This window comes from Manacus vitellinus, unplaced genomic scaffold (assembly GCF_001715985.3).
Source record: "Manacus vitellinus isolate BGI_N305 unplaced genomic scaffold, ASM171598v3 scaffold_3_pilon, whole genome shotgun sequence".
Classification (NCBI taxonomy): domain Eukaryota; kingdom Metazoa; phylum Chordata; class Aves; order Passeriformes; family Pipridae; genus Manacus; species Manacus vitellinus.
This window is the reverse complement of record NW_021940535.1, coordinates 37,288,408-37,303,708: the sequence shown is the minus strand read 5'-3', so window position 1 is coordinate 37,303,708 and position 15,301 is coordinate 37,288,408. Positions and strand designations below refer to the sequence as shown.

General features: G+C 38.7%; 1 protein-coding gene across 1 annotated transcript in view; it reads right to left on the bottom strand.

The window, feature by feature from the left end:
- MLLT10 (MLLT10 histone lysine methyltransferase DOT1L cofactor) overlaps nt 1-15,301 on the bottom strand; it is a 122,532-nt gene that overhangs the window by 94,483 nt on the left and 12,748 nt on the right. The window contains 1 exon segment of the mRNA XM_025895390.2: nt 5,769-5,823. Within this exon segment, the coding sequence (XP_025751175.2) occupies nt 5,769-5,823 (55 nt within the window).

Genomic DNA, 15,301 nt, shown 5'->3' with positions numbered 1-15,301 from the left:
GCTCTCATCACTGTGGTTGGTAATCAACCTTATCACTGGTACAGAATGGACAACTTCTGCTACAAAAGTAAAGAAATATTATTTGTCTATGAAGAAAAGGCTTCATCCCACAGAGTCCTACTACTGAATTTCACCAAACTCTCGATTTAGAAAAATCTGCTCCTGAACTAAAGAACTGATTCACTTTCAATCATCACTCAGCAGCACAACAAATAGTTTGTTTTTAAAACAGCTACAGATAAAGTTCCATTGGTCCACTGAATAAGCTAATAGTTTTAATAATTTTATCCAGCATGCTGTGGAATTAACGAGTTTCTTCCACCTCCCTCAAGAAATCTTTTCATACAACAAAAGGAAGAAATGTCATAAATAAGCACCTAAAACTTAAAAAAAATTTCTAAATATACATTATGATTATTAGCAATATAAATCATAAATATACAATACCAAATCAATAAATATACAATATATTATATAGTAATAAATATATTTATATTACCAAAATATTTTAGGTTTATTATCAAGTTTTACTGTCTTTCCCAGTAAAAAAAAAATAAATACACATTCCTGCAAATCTGCTCACAAGGACCAGAACATTTGTAGCTAAGCACTTGCAAAATGCATATACCTCGGTGTGTACATATGACATTACACCATCCACATTCTTAGACATTAACACCAAGAAAACTCATCAGAACAGTAAGACAGGGAGAGCTGCTGACTCTAATAATAACAACAGCTACAGGAAAACCTAGCATATAATGTTTTTATAGACTTGGGAGATCCTGATGCTAACCCACGGGGTGGGAAGAGGGCCTGGACATTACATAAAACCACCACATTGTTATCTGGCCTTTTCCCAAGCAGCTGCATGAAAGAAGTCTTGGTGAAAAGTCACACAAAGAATGCTGTTACACAGCATTCCTGATCATCATCCACTGGAATCAGATTTCAAAGTAACAACTTATACAGAAAAATCAAGCCTTTTAGGCTTACAGAAATTTGTGGACAAAGGTAACTGCAAGAAAACTATTTAATTGGGAGATGCACAATTAGACACAAGTGAACAATCTGCTTAAACAACAGACTGCACATTCAGTATTATGAGAAGATAAAAGAATTGGGATTCAAAAAACTATAATCACTTCAAATGGTCATGATTTTATTTTCTCCTCACTGAGTGTCAAAAATCCAAAGGAAACTACTGCAAAAGTTAAAGAAACATTACTGAACTGAAAGGTTCAAAACTGCCAAACATCAACAATTCTCAAGTATCTTTAAAGAAATGCTCACTTGTCACTGTTCCGTTTTTCAAAATAAAGTGTTTATAGTTTATGCAACTCCTAATCCACATACAAGAGTACTAAGCTAAAGAAAAATTAATTTTTCAATAGCCTTCTTACACATAAGACAGCAAATCAATAAGCAACTCATATACATATCAAGTTTTATAATTTTAAAAAACTTTTATATTCAGTCATGTTTAAAAACACAAAGATGCCTCTAAATGAACATGCATACCAAATTTATCACGGAATTCTGTCAATAAATGTATTCAAAGAGAAAAGTTCCTTTGTCAATTAAATCTTACTTTTCTATTTTTTATCAATAGGAAATTAATAAATAAAAAAGTGTAAAAAACCTAGTAAATAGTTTAATTCATAGAACTCCAATCTATGAACACTTAAGAAGTCCTAATGTTTATATAAAAACAAAGACCACAAAATCCACATATAGGGAAGAATATTTTTGTTCACAAAACCTAACCATAGCTGTAAGAGAGTCATGGATATTAGGCAAACAAAATAATAAAACTTATTCAAAGTTTCTTCCTAAAATTTCTGGCAAATGCCCCACTCATAGTTGTGCAATATCCCACTACTTTTAACAAATTAATTAAATAAAATGTGCAGCTAAACACAGTTAACTCCTAATAATCCTTAGGATAGATAAACTCATTGGCAGACAAGCCACATCATGGATACTAGTTCAGGTTACACTCTGCTAAATCCAAGTGTATTGTTTCCAAGATCTGTGCAAGTGCAGGAGCAGAATGACCACTTTCACAGTGTGCAGAGACCGAACAAACATGTGCAAACAGACCTCAGCTGCTTCTGTTCAGGGTCAGTTCAGGTCTCCACAATGGAAAGCACAGGAGGGACACTGAAGCAGACTAGGATATATTCTGCTCAAATCTAGACAGAATTCTCTCTTTGGGCTCACTATAGGTTCTGATTACAGCAGCAGCAGCCACCATCACAAAGCCAAGAATGGATGTACCCAAAGAGGTTACAGGAAGGAGTACTGGAAAGGTGAGCACAGAATAACTGATCTTTGCCACTTCCTGTCACTTCACAAGTGCCAAGTGGTATCAAATAAAACCACAAGGTAACAGGTTCAAAACAAACTGGTGTACACTTTGACACATCCTGCAGCTCAACTGCAAAATGCCTTTCCACACAACATTATGGACACTAAACCTTTATACAGAAGGGAACACTCTAATAGTGTGATGGAACTCTTCTTTTATTAAACACAAGAATACCATCTCTGGTTCAAGAAGGTCCAAACTATAAATATTTGCAGGCTGGGAAAGTATTCAGAGAAGGCACATGAGAACCTTCCCAAGAATCTAGTCCATGGTGATAAAAAGAGCAGGCCAAATGTTATTCAGCCTCCATGATATGCTCCTCTCCTCTTATTATCTCCTGTTGTCACTTTTACGTTCTAAGATCCATGACAGTACTGCTCCAAAAATACTGTGTTTAAGGTATCACTGAAAACTGTATTTGCCACAGATGATACTAGAGAACCCAACATTAACCCTTGGCAACTGTACTGATAACCACAATCAACGCACTGTAGATGGTTTCAACCAGAGATATAGAACCTAAAAAGCAAATCTAAAGAAAAGGTGATCACCAGAAGATCAGATAAGCAGCAACAGGCCAGTAAAAGGAGAGGGAGCAGGAGGAAAAATGTACACAAAGGAACCCCACACCATTTGGGAGTAGGAGGCAGGGACAAAAAACCTCACAGAATACCAACACAACCACACCATACACCACCATAATGTATAGTCAATTATTAATACTTACAGTCAGTTTAAAATACTTATAAAAAACACGAGTTTGATTCCCAGACTTCTTTGTCACACATTACAGTGCGCCAGAGTTCTTAAAGGCAAGATAACACCTTTACAGAAGGGCTGTAAGATTAGGCTGCTTTCAGCTACAGCTGTGTGACTATGAGTGAAGACAGCCAGTGTACAGGCTGCTTCTGAAAGAACAGTCCTGGCCACCCCCTTACACCAACAATAGCATGGGGGGCTGGGTCAGGGAAATGACTCCATGCAGTAGCAGCACCTCACCACAGGTTAAGAAAATCATGGAACCCTACAGTAAAAGCTCACTAGACCATTAAGATTCCTGACATAAAAGAAAATACAGTACCTTCAAGGCCCAAAACACATTTCTTCACCTTATTAAAAAGCAAATATCCAGAAGACTGTTAAAAAAAAAAATCTACAAGATCAGCAGATCATGTGTGAGCTCAGCTATCTGCATATTCAAAACAAAAACTGCGTTGGTTTTCTGGCTACAAAATGAAGTTACTTGTTGCCAGAAGACAGAAGGAAGTATAACTTTATATCACTGACATAAAATCAGCAGTTTCTTCACTTGTTCTGAAACTCTAAGACCATTTATTTCTATACTTAGAGAAGGAGACTCCATAATTACAAGTTTATAAAGCTAGATCCTTAGAAGATTTTATCAGAAATCTTTGTTTCAAAGTTTCTTCAGGAAACCTGCATCATTTTATCATTTCACTTGGCAGTAAATGGTGTAACAGCATTAAAAAAATTTAAGTATTAACATACTGTAAATGCCATTTTCAACTGGAAAGCCCACTACATGATCTTCAACAATATTTCCTTAAGTTTGAAAATCTTCTGACACAACATCTTGTTAGACAACTTTTCGAAGGAAAGTTCAGGTCAAGAGTGTAGATTTCTGAAATGCAACACCAGTCAGAGGTTGTTTTTTTCCAAGGTTCATATCCTTCTGTAAAGTTGTTATTTAAAGGACATTTGGTCCATTGCTGTGTTGAACACCATGGACATGGTCTGTTACTGAGGCTGGATGTTTTCAGAAGGAAATATAAATTCTTAAGCCTCTCACACCCTATGAGATTTTCACTGTGATGAAAATACTTGGGCATTAAAATTATAGTATACTGTAACATCTTTGCTATTTAAACTTAAATAATTTCAATCTTATACAGTAACTCACTTTCAGACAAGAATTTATAATTACAATAGAGCCATAAGAGAGATAACTAATAGGATGCTCAGATCTTCGATGCACACTGTCAAAATAAATTCTCAAGACTTTATGCAAAGGAAAAGTTTCAAAACCAACAAAGACAACAGCAAAGCATTCCCAAATGCTACTTGAATACTACCTGAAAACACTTCACAAAGTTTATTGTATACTTCAATTGATTTGAGGCTTCCTTATTAGTTATTTCCTAAAAAAGAGAAAGTGTTCAGCTGCCATTTCTGAAGAAATGAATTCCACACGGCCTTGTATCAACCTGTCTTGAGAGGAATGCTGAGGAAAAGGAATAAAACTAAAGTACTGAGCTGGTACTTAAGATGATAGTTTCACTGACACATGACAACACAGCCTCAATACAATCTCCCAACACACACAAACAGCACCAAGTTCACTAAGGTGTGTGAGACAGCAGACACTAGAATGGTAAACCTGCAGCATATACTGAATGAAGCAGTCCAAGGGTAGACAAGGGAAAGGGTAGATCATCCCAAAAATGAGCAGGCTCTGTGTTCCTGCAACTCAACTGCAACAGAAATATCAAGCTGCATCGACACTAAGCTAGGGTGTAATTAGCTGAATATCATGTATACAGCATAAAATCTGCAGAATACAATTTACATAGACACAGACTACGCAGATTACATAGATTGTCCAAATGAAATCCATAATCCGGATCAACACCTTTTCCTCTCACAAGGGAAAGGGCTCAGTATCAAACTGACCAAGGCTATTTACAGATAAATGATGGATGGGAATTTAGAAGTATCTAGTAAAGAGAGAAGAAGGGATTCCAGAAGGGATTGAAAAGTTCATTGCAATTTTTCACTCATATCACCCAGCTATTAGTACAAACATAACCAAGACAGGCTACTCAGTGGATATCTTCTCTAGCAGTTCTACTCAGCAGGAGCAGAACTGATGATAACCTGAATGGTGAAATTAGAAAGATGCAAAGGAGGGGTAATCACTACTGCAGATTTCCAGTTCTAACTTTTTTGTTACAGACCCTATTAGTAAATCAGGCATGAAAGAGCCATCCTTTGAAAATGCACTGGTGCATTTAGTCTGGGCTATAGACATAAAAATTCCACTTTCCTCTGTGAATGGTGCACTTTTAACAGCTTTCTATAAATGCTCGGGCTCCAACTAAATACATTTAAAATTTATCCACTTTACACATTAAAATCTTATGTTAAAATGCCGTTCTTCTCTTCTTTTTTCCTAAAAATGAAACTAAGAATAATGGTAGATGTTCTCAAACTAAATTCAACCTAAATTGAACAAATAAAAGTTACTGTAAAACAGTTATCTCTTTCCAAACCAGCCAGTGTTTTTACTTATGTTTAGGTTCCCTATAATTTTTTTTCCACAGATTTTTTTCCCTCATACAAAATAAGAGAGTTCACAAAAAGTAAGAATAAAACTTACCCCCATTATCTGTTCTCTTTAAAGCACCATCCTTATGAGGGCATAATTCACATCTCTAGGAAAAAAAGCAAAAATAAAATAAAAAAATGGAATGATCATAGAAGCATTGAAAAAGAAACCACACACATCAAAACTGATATCTGACATTAAGGAAGCTACCATTCTTTAAAAGTGAATGGGTGTGTTTCCCCTTAACCTTTATTTGAATATTACTGTTAGTTTGTGACAAATGAAGCTTTCTTCTCTAGATCTTGAAACTATGACATATATTAAAGCTACTCGCAGCTCTAGCTCCAAGATTTTATTCCTGGATTCCATACTCTGGAATTCTGGAGACAAGCCTCCAAAAACTATAGCATGGGGTAGACTTACATGCTGAGAAACTTGGACAGAGTCCAAAAACTCCCTACCATATTTCCTTCTCCTATGATGTCTGTATTGACCAAGGTGTTCAATCACAAAGGTGTGCCATGGACGTCATCAGCACACGTGCACACACTGCTGACTGCACAGTCTCTGCTGACTCTCACTCATTCTGAGAGCCTAAAAAACCTCTCATTTTCTGCCTCAGAAAAAGGAGGTCAGAAGTTGACTCATCCCTAAAATTCTTCAAGACTGCATGTCTGGAAATAAGCATTTTGACATAACATTCTTCCGACATACTTCAAGATCACAACAGAACAGTCTTTCTGCTACCACTGCCTACTATCAAGTTCCTAATATCAAGTTTATCTCTAAGTGTCCTAGGGCAGTGTGAACCAATTCCAAACCAGAGATGACAGAAAGGGAACAGGTTTGACACACATACCACTTCAAATGCTCCAAATGACATGCAGAGGAAAATCATTATAGGAGATCCTATACTTGGGAATCACCTTATCGCAAACTTTATGTGTTCTTCCCAGATTAGGGACAACTCAAAGCATACCACCCTAACAAGCTTTTTAAGCAAAGGAAAAATAGTCTGATAATCAGATGCAAACTTACCACCACATCCTCCAAACTGAGAGGGGTAGCTGCCATTAGCACAGATTTTCTCCGTGCTCCCTGAACAGTGCTATTCTCCATTACCAGCTAACTAACAAGACAGCAGATATAGGAGCCTATGATGCTAAAAGTACCTCAAAAACAGGTTGTGCAAACTTATGTGAGGCACTAGAAATTCCATTCCTGAAATTCATATAGCTAAAGTACATCTTGGTGACTATCTTAACCTTTAGGACTAACTCTCTTAACCTGTGAGAAAATTTATATTAGCAGCAAAGAGGCTTTCACGAAAAGTAGAAGAGAAAAAAATTATTTTTGCTCAGTGTATTGGTATGGAGAGCTGCACACAGAAAGAAGAATCTTTAGGATTCTAGCCTTTTGTCTTCTGTTTCGCTCATCTGTCCCTTACATTCTTTCACTAAAATGAGCAGCAATCTATCAAAAGGCAGCATTAAGTCTACAGTGAAATTAAGATAAAAAAGTGGTTGAAAACTTCTGAATCATTCTGTAAGATGCCTGTAGACTGGGAGCATTACATCTTTTTCTTTTTTTTTTTAAAGTCAAGACACTAAAATGAACTGATCAGTTCATTTTGAACAAAATCCTACATATGCAGTATATATGTGAGCTAAGTTGTATCTTAACACTTATCTTAACACTTCAGCTTTCCAAACATTAAATACTAAGTGCTGCAAGACACACAGTAGTAGTAGTTTCATTTCAGTGAATATATCATACACTGACCAGATTCCTAATGTAAGAAGCCTGGCATATATTCACAGTAACAGTGCATTAAAGTTTGTTCCCACCCCAAAGCTGCAAGCTGGCAGCTTAAGGCCAGTGAGAAGACGATGATATATCTGAGACAAGGGAAGCTGCTAGCATAGTCTACCTTGCCCCACCTCTGCAAGCCTGTGGAAGTTTGACATATACTTCCACTAGCGGCAAAACAAGTTTAGGAGGTTCTCTTCTTCCCTCCACCACTCCCTCAGCTGCTGACACAACTATCTGTACAGGGCTGCCCCTTAAACCAGATCAGTGATGTGGAGTGAAATGAACTTTTTAACATTTTTATTTCAGGTTATATCACTGATGCAATTTAAGCATAAACCCACAATCAGCTGCACCAGCAAAACTGAAGACAGGGAGCCATGGCACTGCAGCCATTTAATAATTAAAAAGTTAGCAAGCTTCTTGAGCAAACTTCACCACAAAATAAATCAAAATGATTCCAGGACACTAAGCTGCAAGGAACTAAACCAGTCCTTTATGCAGAAGAGTTAAACACAGTCCATTCACTCTCATCAGAGCTCAGCTTCACCCAATTTATTTTTGTCTCCTATTGCCAAGAGGACTCAGGTCCATTAGGCCTTCCCCAATTACTTCTCTGCAGTCCTGCTTGCAATCTGAGAAGATGGAAGACAGAAAACTGAAGTGGAGGAGGGAACTTTGATAGCAGGAGAAAACTTCAGTGCAGAGAGTTCTGAAGAGTATCCTCCTACTGGCAGGGAGCAGGATGCCTGCACTCGGCTCTCACCTTGCTGGAGATGGGCAACTCTGCAGTGATATCTGCACTCTAATGACACAGAGCACTTCTGGTACCATGAATTCTGGGTACAATCTGAGATAAAGTAGCACCCTGGCAAATTAATACACCAGACAGTGATCCCTTCTACTCCCTTCTCTGGTTCTGAATCTAAATCCTTCTCAGCCTCCACACTCTCAGATTCTGTCACCCACTTCTGCTCTGCCAAATTACAATATACACCACATAGTAACACCAGTAGCTTTGCCAGGTGGGAACAGCAAACCTCATCCCTTAGCAAATTATCCTTTTATTTTACACTTTATTAATAGTTCTGAAATGGATGGAATAAAGTTTTAACCTTTTTGTCATGTATGTTGATGATGAAACAAGTACATGGAAGAATGTGACCATTCATACAGATGGTCTCTAATATTTAAGCACACGGAGCATGGCAGGGCTCTTTTCTCCGGTTGTGTGTTTTGAGTCTTATCTCTAGCAAAGGATTTCTGACACAGATTTATTGTCTGAGCATTCAAAAACACTGTGGGGAACTACTAAACTAGCTGTGGGGGGCGGAGGGGGCGGGTAGCAGGGGCGGACACAACACTCACAAGATACCACAGCATAAATACAGCAAGCTGCTACGACTGATCAACAATTCAGATAAACATCAGCAGGTTAAGCTGTGCAAATGTGAACACTACAGAGGCTGACTGTGATCCAAGAGAATAACCACATCCTTCGGTGTGCTGAAGGGCACTAGTCCTAGAGTAAGGAGGTGCAGCAGGTAAAGTAGATCTAAAGAGGAGTGAAAAAGACACAAATACTGGCTGAAGAAACACTGAATGAAGTTGTAGAACATATCATCATCCCTTTCCTTTCTGTCCTTACAGAGTGTAACATGGACATCTCATTTTTGCAGCTCTTTGGTGGAAGAGCCTAGTTCATGGATCTAGCTTCTGTTCAAGCAGAACTGGGGTGAACTCTCGGCAGGAATTGCTTTGGACTTTTGGTCTCCTGTAGAGGACTAAAGTAAAACCACTCTCAAAGCTATGCAGCTGGAACAGTCTGACAGTGCGACTGTCACAACTCACTTCTGAGCTACATAAAAAGCATCTTAATTAAGCAAACAAAGACTGATCCTATAACCTTGGCGTTCAGGCAAATGGAGACTGCCTGGGCCTGATGAAAAACCCACTGCTTCCTGAGGAGTCCAATCTTTAAATCATCACCCAGCAGAGAACTAAAGTGGTCAGAAGCATGAGAGACCCATGCAAACGGTGAAAGAAATGTTTATTCCCCTGACATTACTAAGAAGTAAAAATAACCAAGAAGAAATAAAGAACGGTAAAAAAAAAAAAAAGACGCAAGGTATCCGCTGAAGATATCCATCAAAAAAAGTTCCAAGACTGAAGGTGAAAATAAGAGAAGAATAAGCTAAATAGTTCGAATTTCCTATACTGAATCAGTTACAGTCCAACTTGGCTCCATGCACTGTGGCACAAAGTGCCCTCCCTCTATTTTAAATGAAAATGCCTTTCCATTTTAACTAGGACTAAGAGCTACCTTAACCAGAAGTGGATAACATTAGACAAATCTAATTACTCACATCTTTTTGGTTAACCTAACTCTACCAATTTTTCAATTGGAAAGGTATAGAGAAGCTGATTTAATCCAAGAAACTACCTTATTTATACTGAAAGAAGAACAAAAGGCACGTGGCAGATAGGAAAGACAGAGACAGGAACAAGACTATACAAGTAGGAGAGAAGAAAGCAAATAATAATAGGAATATAACATTGTTCTTCCCCCAGGGTTCTGTAAATTTGGAGCACATTCATAAAGCATCATCTGCAGACATCCATTATATGCTGTCTCTTGTTATAAGAAAACAAAGGTCAAAGAATTCTTGTGCAAGTAATTTACTGGATTCGGTCCAAGCTAGGCCAATGGAACCAGTCACCTAAATAATGACTGTCAACCAAGTAAAGTCCTGCAGGACTGAATTCCCAGCATTGCAATGAGGCAATAAAACGTGTCTCTCAATATGACCTGTTAACCTAAATAACTCAAGAAGATCTACAGCAGATTAAACAGACCACAGTTCCTTAAAGTTAGCCTAGAAATGAGGCTGCAGTTCCAGCTGACTTTACTTCAGGCTCTTTAAGGTAACATAATTGAACACTGCTGCCAGGAGAGGATCACTGGCCATCCCCTGCTGTGTACTTCCTTCTGCCTTCCTTGCTCTGGGAAAAGCATTCAATTGACTATATGAAAATCCTAATCAGCAACCTAAAAATAAATTTTTTTTTCAGCCAGATCACTTCTTTGAGCCACCTTTCCATAAGGCCATATGCAACAATGTCAGACAACAAACGTAAAAGGAACACAGATAGGGAGGTGGGAAAGGAGATGAAGGATATAACTATCCTGGTTCAAGAGGTGGCATCACCTACACTGGCTATAAATTAGAGTGGAAGTCCAATCAAAGGCCTTATTTTAAATAATAAATAAATAAATTTCAAGAAAACATACACCACACCTGAAACAGATTAATTTAATGTTGGTAGTAATACAGACAGATTTCTCAGGCCCAGATCCAGACATATTTATTAGGTCAATTTTATTTTGATATTTCCCTGATATTCATATATTCCAAGACTTTTAACAGGCATCAGCCATATACACAAACTGTTTAGTTTAGAAGCTTATTTTCCTTGCCAAGGTGTACTGTACCCAGCATGACACACTTCCAGAACAGTTTTTATTCTCCAAAGTACGTTTTGATCACAGAATTACTGTTTCATATTGCTTGACAACAGGAAAAAAACCCAACCCCCAAACCTCAACAGTATTTAACTGAAAGAAACAACTTTAAGATACTGCAATACATGATCCATAAAGTTACAAATAACAAAACAGTTATATAAAATCAGCATCACAGTTCTTGAAACCTGACACAACCTCTTCCAATTCTTTCATCAACAGGAGTTAAAAGTTGTCAGACAAAACATTTTATTCTGCTGCTCCTGTTATTCATTATTTAAACATTAAAATTATTTAAATGTTGCAAATTTTAGTTCACATTTTAGTGAAAACATGAGCTGGAAGACAGAGACGAGGAACAGAATCAAGACCCCATAATCCAGGAGGAAATGGTCAGCGACCTGCTATGCCACTTAGACATCCACAAATCCATGGGGCTGGATGGGATCCACATGAGGTTACTGAGGGAGCTGCCAGAGGACCTTGCAACTTTCAACCATTTACCAGCAGCCCTGGCTAACCAGGGGGGTCGCAGTTGACTGGAGGTTAGCAAACGTGACACCAGAAAATTACAGGCCTGTCAGCCTGACCTCAGTGCTGGGGAGGTCATGAAGTAGATCACCTTGAGTGCCATCATGAGGCATGTGCAGGACAAACAGGGAAATCAAGCCCAGCCAGCATGGGCAGGTCCTGCTTGATCAACCTGATCTCCTTCTGTGACAAGGTGACCCATTTAGTGGGTGAGGAAAAGGCTCTGGATGTGTCTACCTGGACTTTAGTAAAGCCTTTGGCATCGTTTCCCACAGCATCTCCTGGAGAAACTGGCTGCTCATGGCTTGGCTGGGTGTGCTCTTCACTGGCTAAAAAACTGTCTGGATGGCCGGGCCCAGAGCGTTGGTGAATGGAGTTACATCCAGCTGGCACCCGGTCACCGGGGGTGTTCCCCAGGGATCAGTGTTGGGGACAGTCCTGTTTAACATCTTTATTGATGATCTGGACAAGGGAATCGAGGGCACCCTCAGTCACTTTACAGACACACCAAGATCAGGGGGAATGTTTCATCTGCTGGTGGGCAAGAAGGCTCGACAAAGGGATCCGGACAGGCTGGATCAGTGGGAAGAGGCCAATGGTAGGAGGTTCAACAAGGCCAAGTGCCAGGTCCTGCCCTTGGGTCACAACAACCCTGTGCAACTCTACAGGCTGGGGGAAGAGTGGCTGGAAAGCTGCCCAGCAGAAAAGCACCTGGGGGTGCTGGTCAACAGCAGCTGAACATGAGCCAGCAGTGCCCAGGGGCCAAGAAGGCCAGTGGCATCCTGGCCTGTATCAGCAACAGTGTGGCCAGCAGGGCCAGGACAGTGATTGTCCCTCTGTACTCGGCACTGCTGAGGCTGCACCTCCAATCCTGTGTTGAGTTTTGGGCCCCTCCCTACAAGAAGGACATTGAGGTGCTGGAGCGTGTCCTGAGAAGGGCAACAAAGCTGGTGAAGGGTCTGGAGCACAAGTTTGATGAGGAGCAGATGAGGGAGCTGGGGGTGTTCAGCCTGGAGAAAAGGAGGATCAGGGCAGACCTTACAGCTTTTTAACACTATGTAAAAGGAGGACAGAGGAAGGTGGGGGTCAGTCTCTTCTCCTAGGTAACAAGTGACAGGACAAGTGACAACCTCAAGTTGCGCCAGAGGAGGTTTAGATTTTAGGAAAAATTTCTTCATTGAAAGGGTGATCAGCCACTGGAACATGCTACCCAGGGAAGTAGCAGTATCACCATCCCTGAAGTATTCAAAAGACATGTGAATGTGGTACTCGGGGACATCATTTAGCAGTGAACACAGTGGTGCTGGGTTAACAGTTGGATTCAATGACAGGTTTTTTCCAACCTTAACCATTGTTTAATTCTATGAATCCATGAAATTCTTATGACTTTTTTTAAATTAATCTAGGAGGAAAGAGTCCATTGCCAAGCAGAAGTCCTTTATTACTTTACTTCTGAATTTGCTTTCAAATACATCTATTTTACAGCATGCCATGCTGCTGGGTGTTTCTATATATATCTAAATGCTCTAACTCAACACACTTCACCAAAGCACATGGACAGATTTCCAAAGGTAAGCAAAGCAAAGCAGCTGATCAGAGAGTTACTTTCTAATCAATGGCTTTCCAACTGGCAGCCCCTGATGCTCTGAACCCTGACTCCCATTTATCAGTAGCTGTAAAAATCTTGCAGCACAACTGACTGTGTCTAGGTACACATCTCCCAGGTTCTGTGCTACAGCTTCACCTGCCTCTACCAGTATTCCATGTTTCATCCTGGGGTATTACCAGAAAGAAACATACATACATCTAAAAATCCCAATCCTACAGACTTCAAATATGTTAGGTATATACATATAGTACTTATATAGTACTACTTCAGATAATACCTTAATAATAATAAAATAATACCTTCATAATAATATAATACCTTAATAATATCTTAATACAGGTTTAAAAAATGGTCTAGAAGGGTAAAGATCTTGATTTAGGTAGTTATTTTAGTTAATGTAAAACAATTTAATGCTGGCAGACACATACTCATTGCTGTCAAAAACACAAAAGTCCTGGGAAAAGAAAAAGATGTCTAGAAAACAGCTCTAACAGCTCTGGATACGAAGCTTAGTACAAATCACGTCTAGAGTTTCAGTTATACCAATGCTGCACACACGTCATCCTACCTATACATAACTATTTGAAGCTCTTCATTCACTTTTTTGATGAAAAACTATCTTTTAAGCTCAAAACATTTTTTTATTTATTTTCCTTCTTCCCTAAAGGATGTGAAATGAGTATTCAATTTTCTCCAGAGCAAAGAGTTATATTTTTTAATTTCCTTTTATACTTTCCACATCCCTCTTACCCTAATGTGTTTTCTTTAATAGGAAAAAAAATTAAAAAATAACACACATACGTTGCAATGAAAATGCTGAAAATAGGAAAAATTCTGTTTTCCCCCAATATACCCAGAGAAATTTGGGATAATTTTAGTGATTACTTTGTGTTAGATTCAGGCAAATATGGTATTAACAAGCAATGCAAACATAGCTCTCTCTATAAAGAGATGCCATATTCTAAAGACACTTCAATAAAAGTGTGCTAATTGAAATTAAGAACCAGAGACAACTAGATAATACTTAATAAAAAACCTAACTCAAATTCAGCCAATCAGAGGCTATCTACAGTAGAACAAATACTTTAAAGCCTACAAAGGAACAGTTTTTGCAAGATCCAACAACAAAAAGAAAAAGCCACAGATAATTTGCAGAGCGGTGCAAACCAGTACAATGGTGCCAAGACATTTTTATCTGGAAATTTAGATCTTGGCATAAATTCTATCAATAGATGAGAATTCACAGGCAGTTTGTACAACAACAGATCCAGCAACAGGATGTGCACCAGACTGACCATGTCTACATCTGCTGGCAATAACCTACCCCAGCCCTCAGAACACAGTGACATCTCATCCTTCCATTCACTCCTTCAAGCCATCTTCTATGAAGCAAAATCACTGCTGCCAACATACAAAGACTAACCAGAGAAGATCAACCTCTCAGCCCCTGAAGTCTCCAGAAAGTCCAATAAAATGCATAAGCATTCCCAGCAGCTGCTGAAAATTACAGAACCTCTACTCACATCAAACTTAGGCTATCTATTCATACCACATGTTTTTACTCTGTTATTTTACTGATCTTTTCGTTGGTGGTTTTTTTCCTTAAAACCAGTTAGGTACTCTGAAAATTTCTGTAAGAGTTTATTTCTATTTTAACACCCATGCTTTGTAATACTTGGCAGAGTCAGAAGTTCATTTTTCACTTGCTCAATACAGCAAAAAGGATGAATTGCATACCCCTTTTCCAAAAGCTTCTTGAGGAATGATCCAGCCAAAGAAGAAACTGCCGTCTACAAAACCAAATCCACATTTTCTTCAGTTTCTAAACTACAATGGGATAGCAATATACCTTATCAATTGTCTTAACCTGTAGCATCTTAAGACCTTACTTGTAAACTCATAAAACACCCACCTTCACTATTTTGATCTAACTGGCTCTATAAATGATAGCTTGCAACCATGCAATGATCTGAAGCAGAAGTCAGTGAGTAGTTAACTACAGAATTTTTCAAAGTATCCAAAGAGAAGCAAACAAAAGTTCTAATGATTCCAACCTATGATTCACCCCAGACTCCAGCGTTTATAAACCACAGTGAAGAACCAACAGGAATC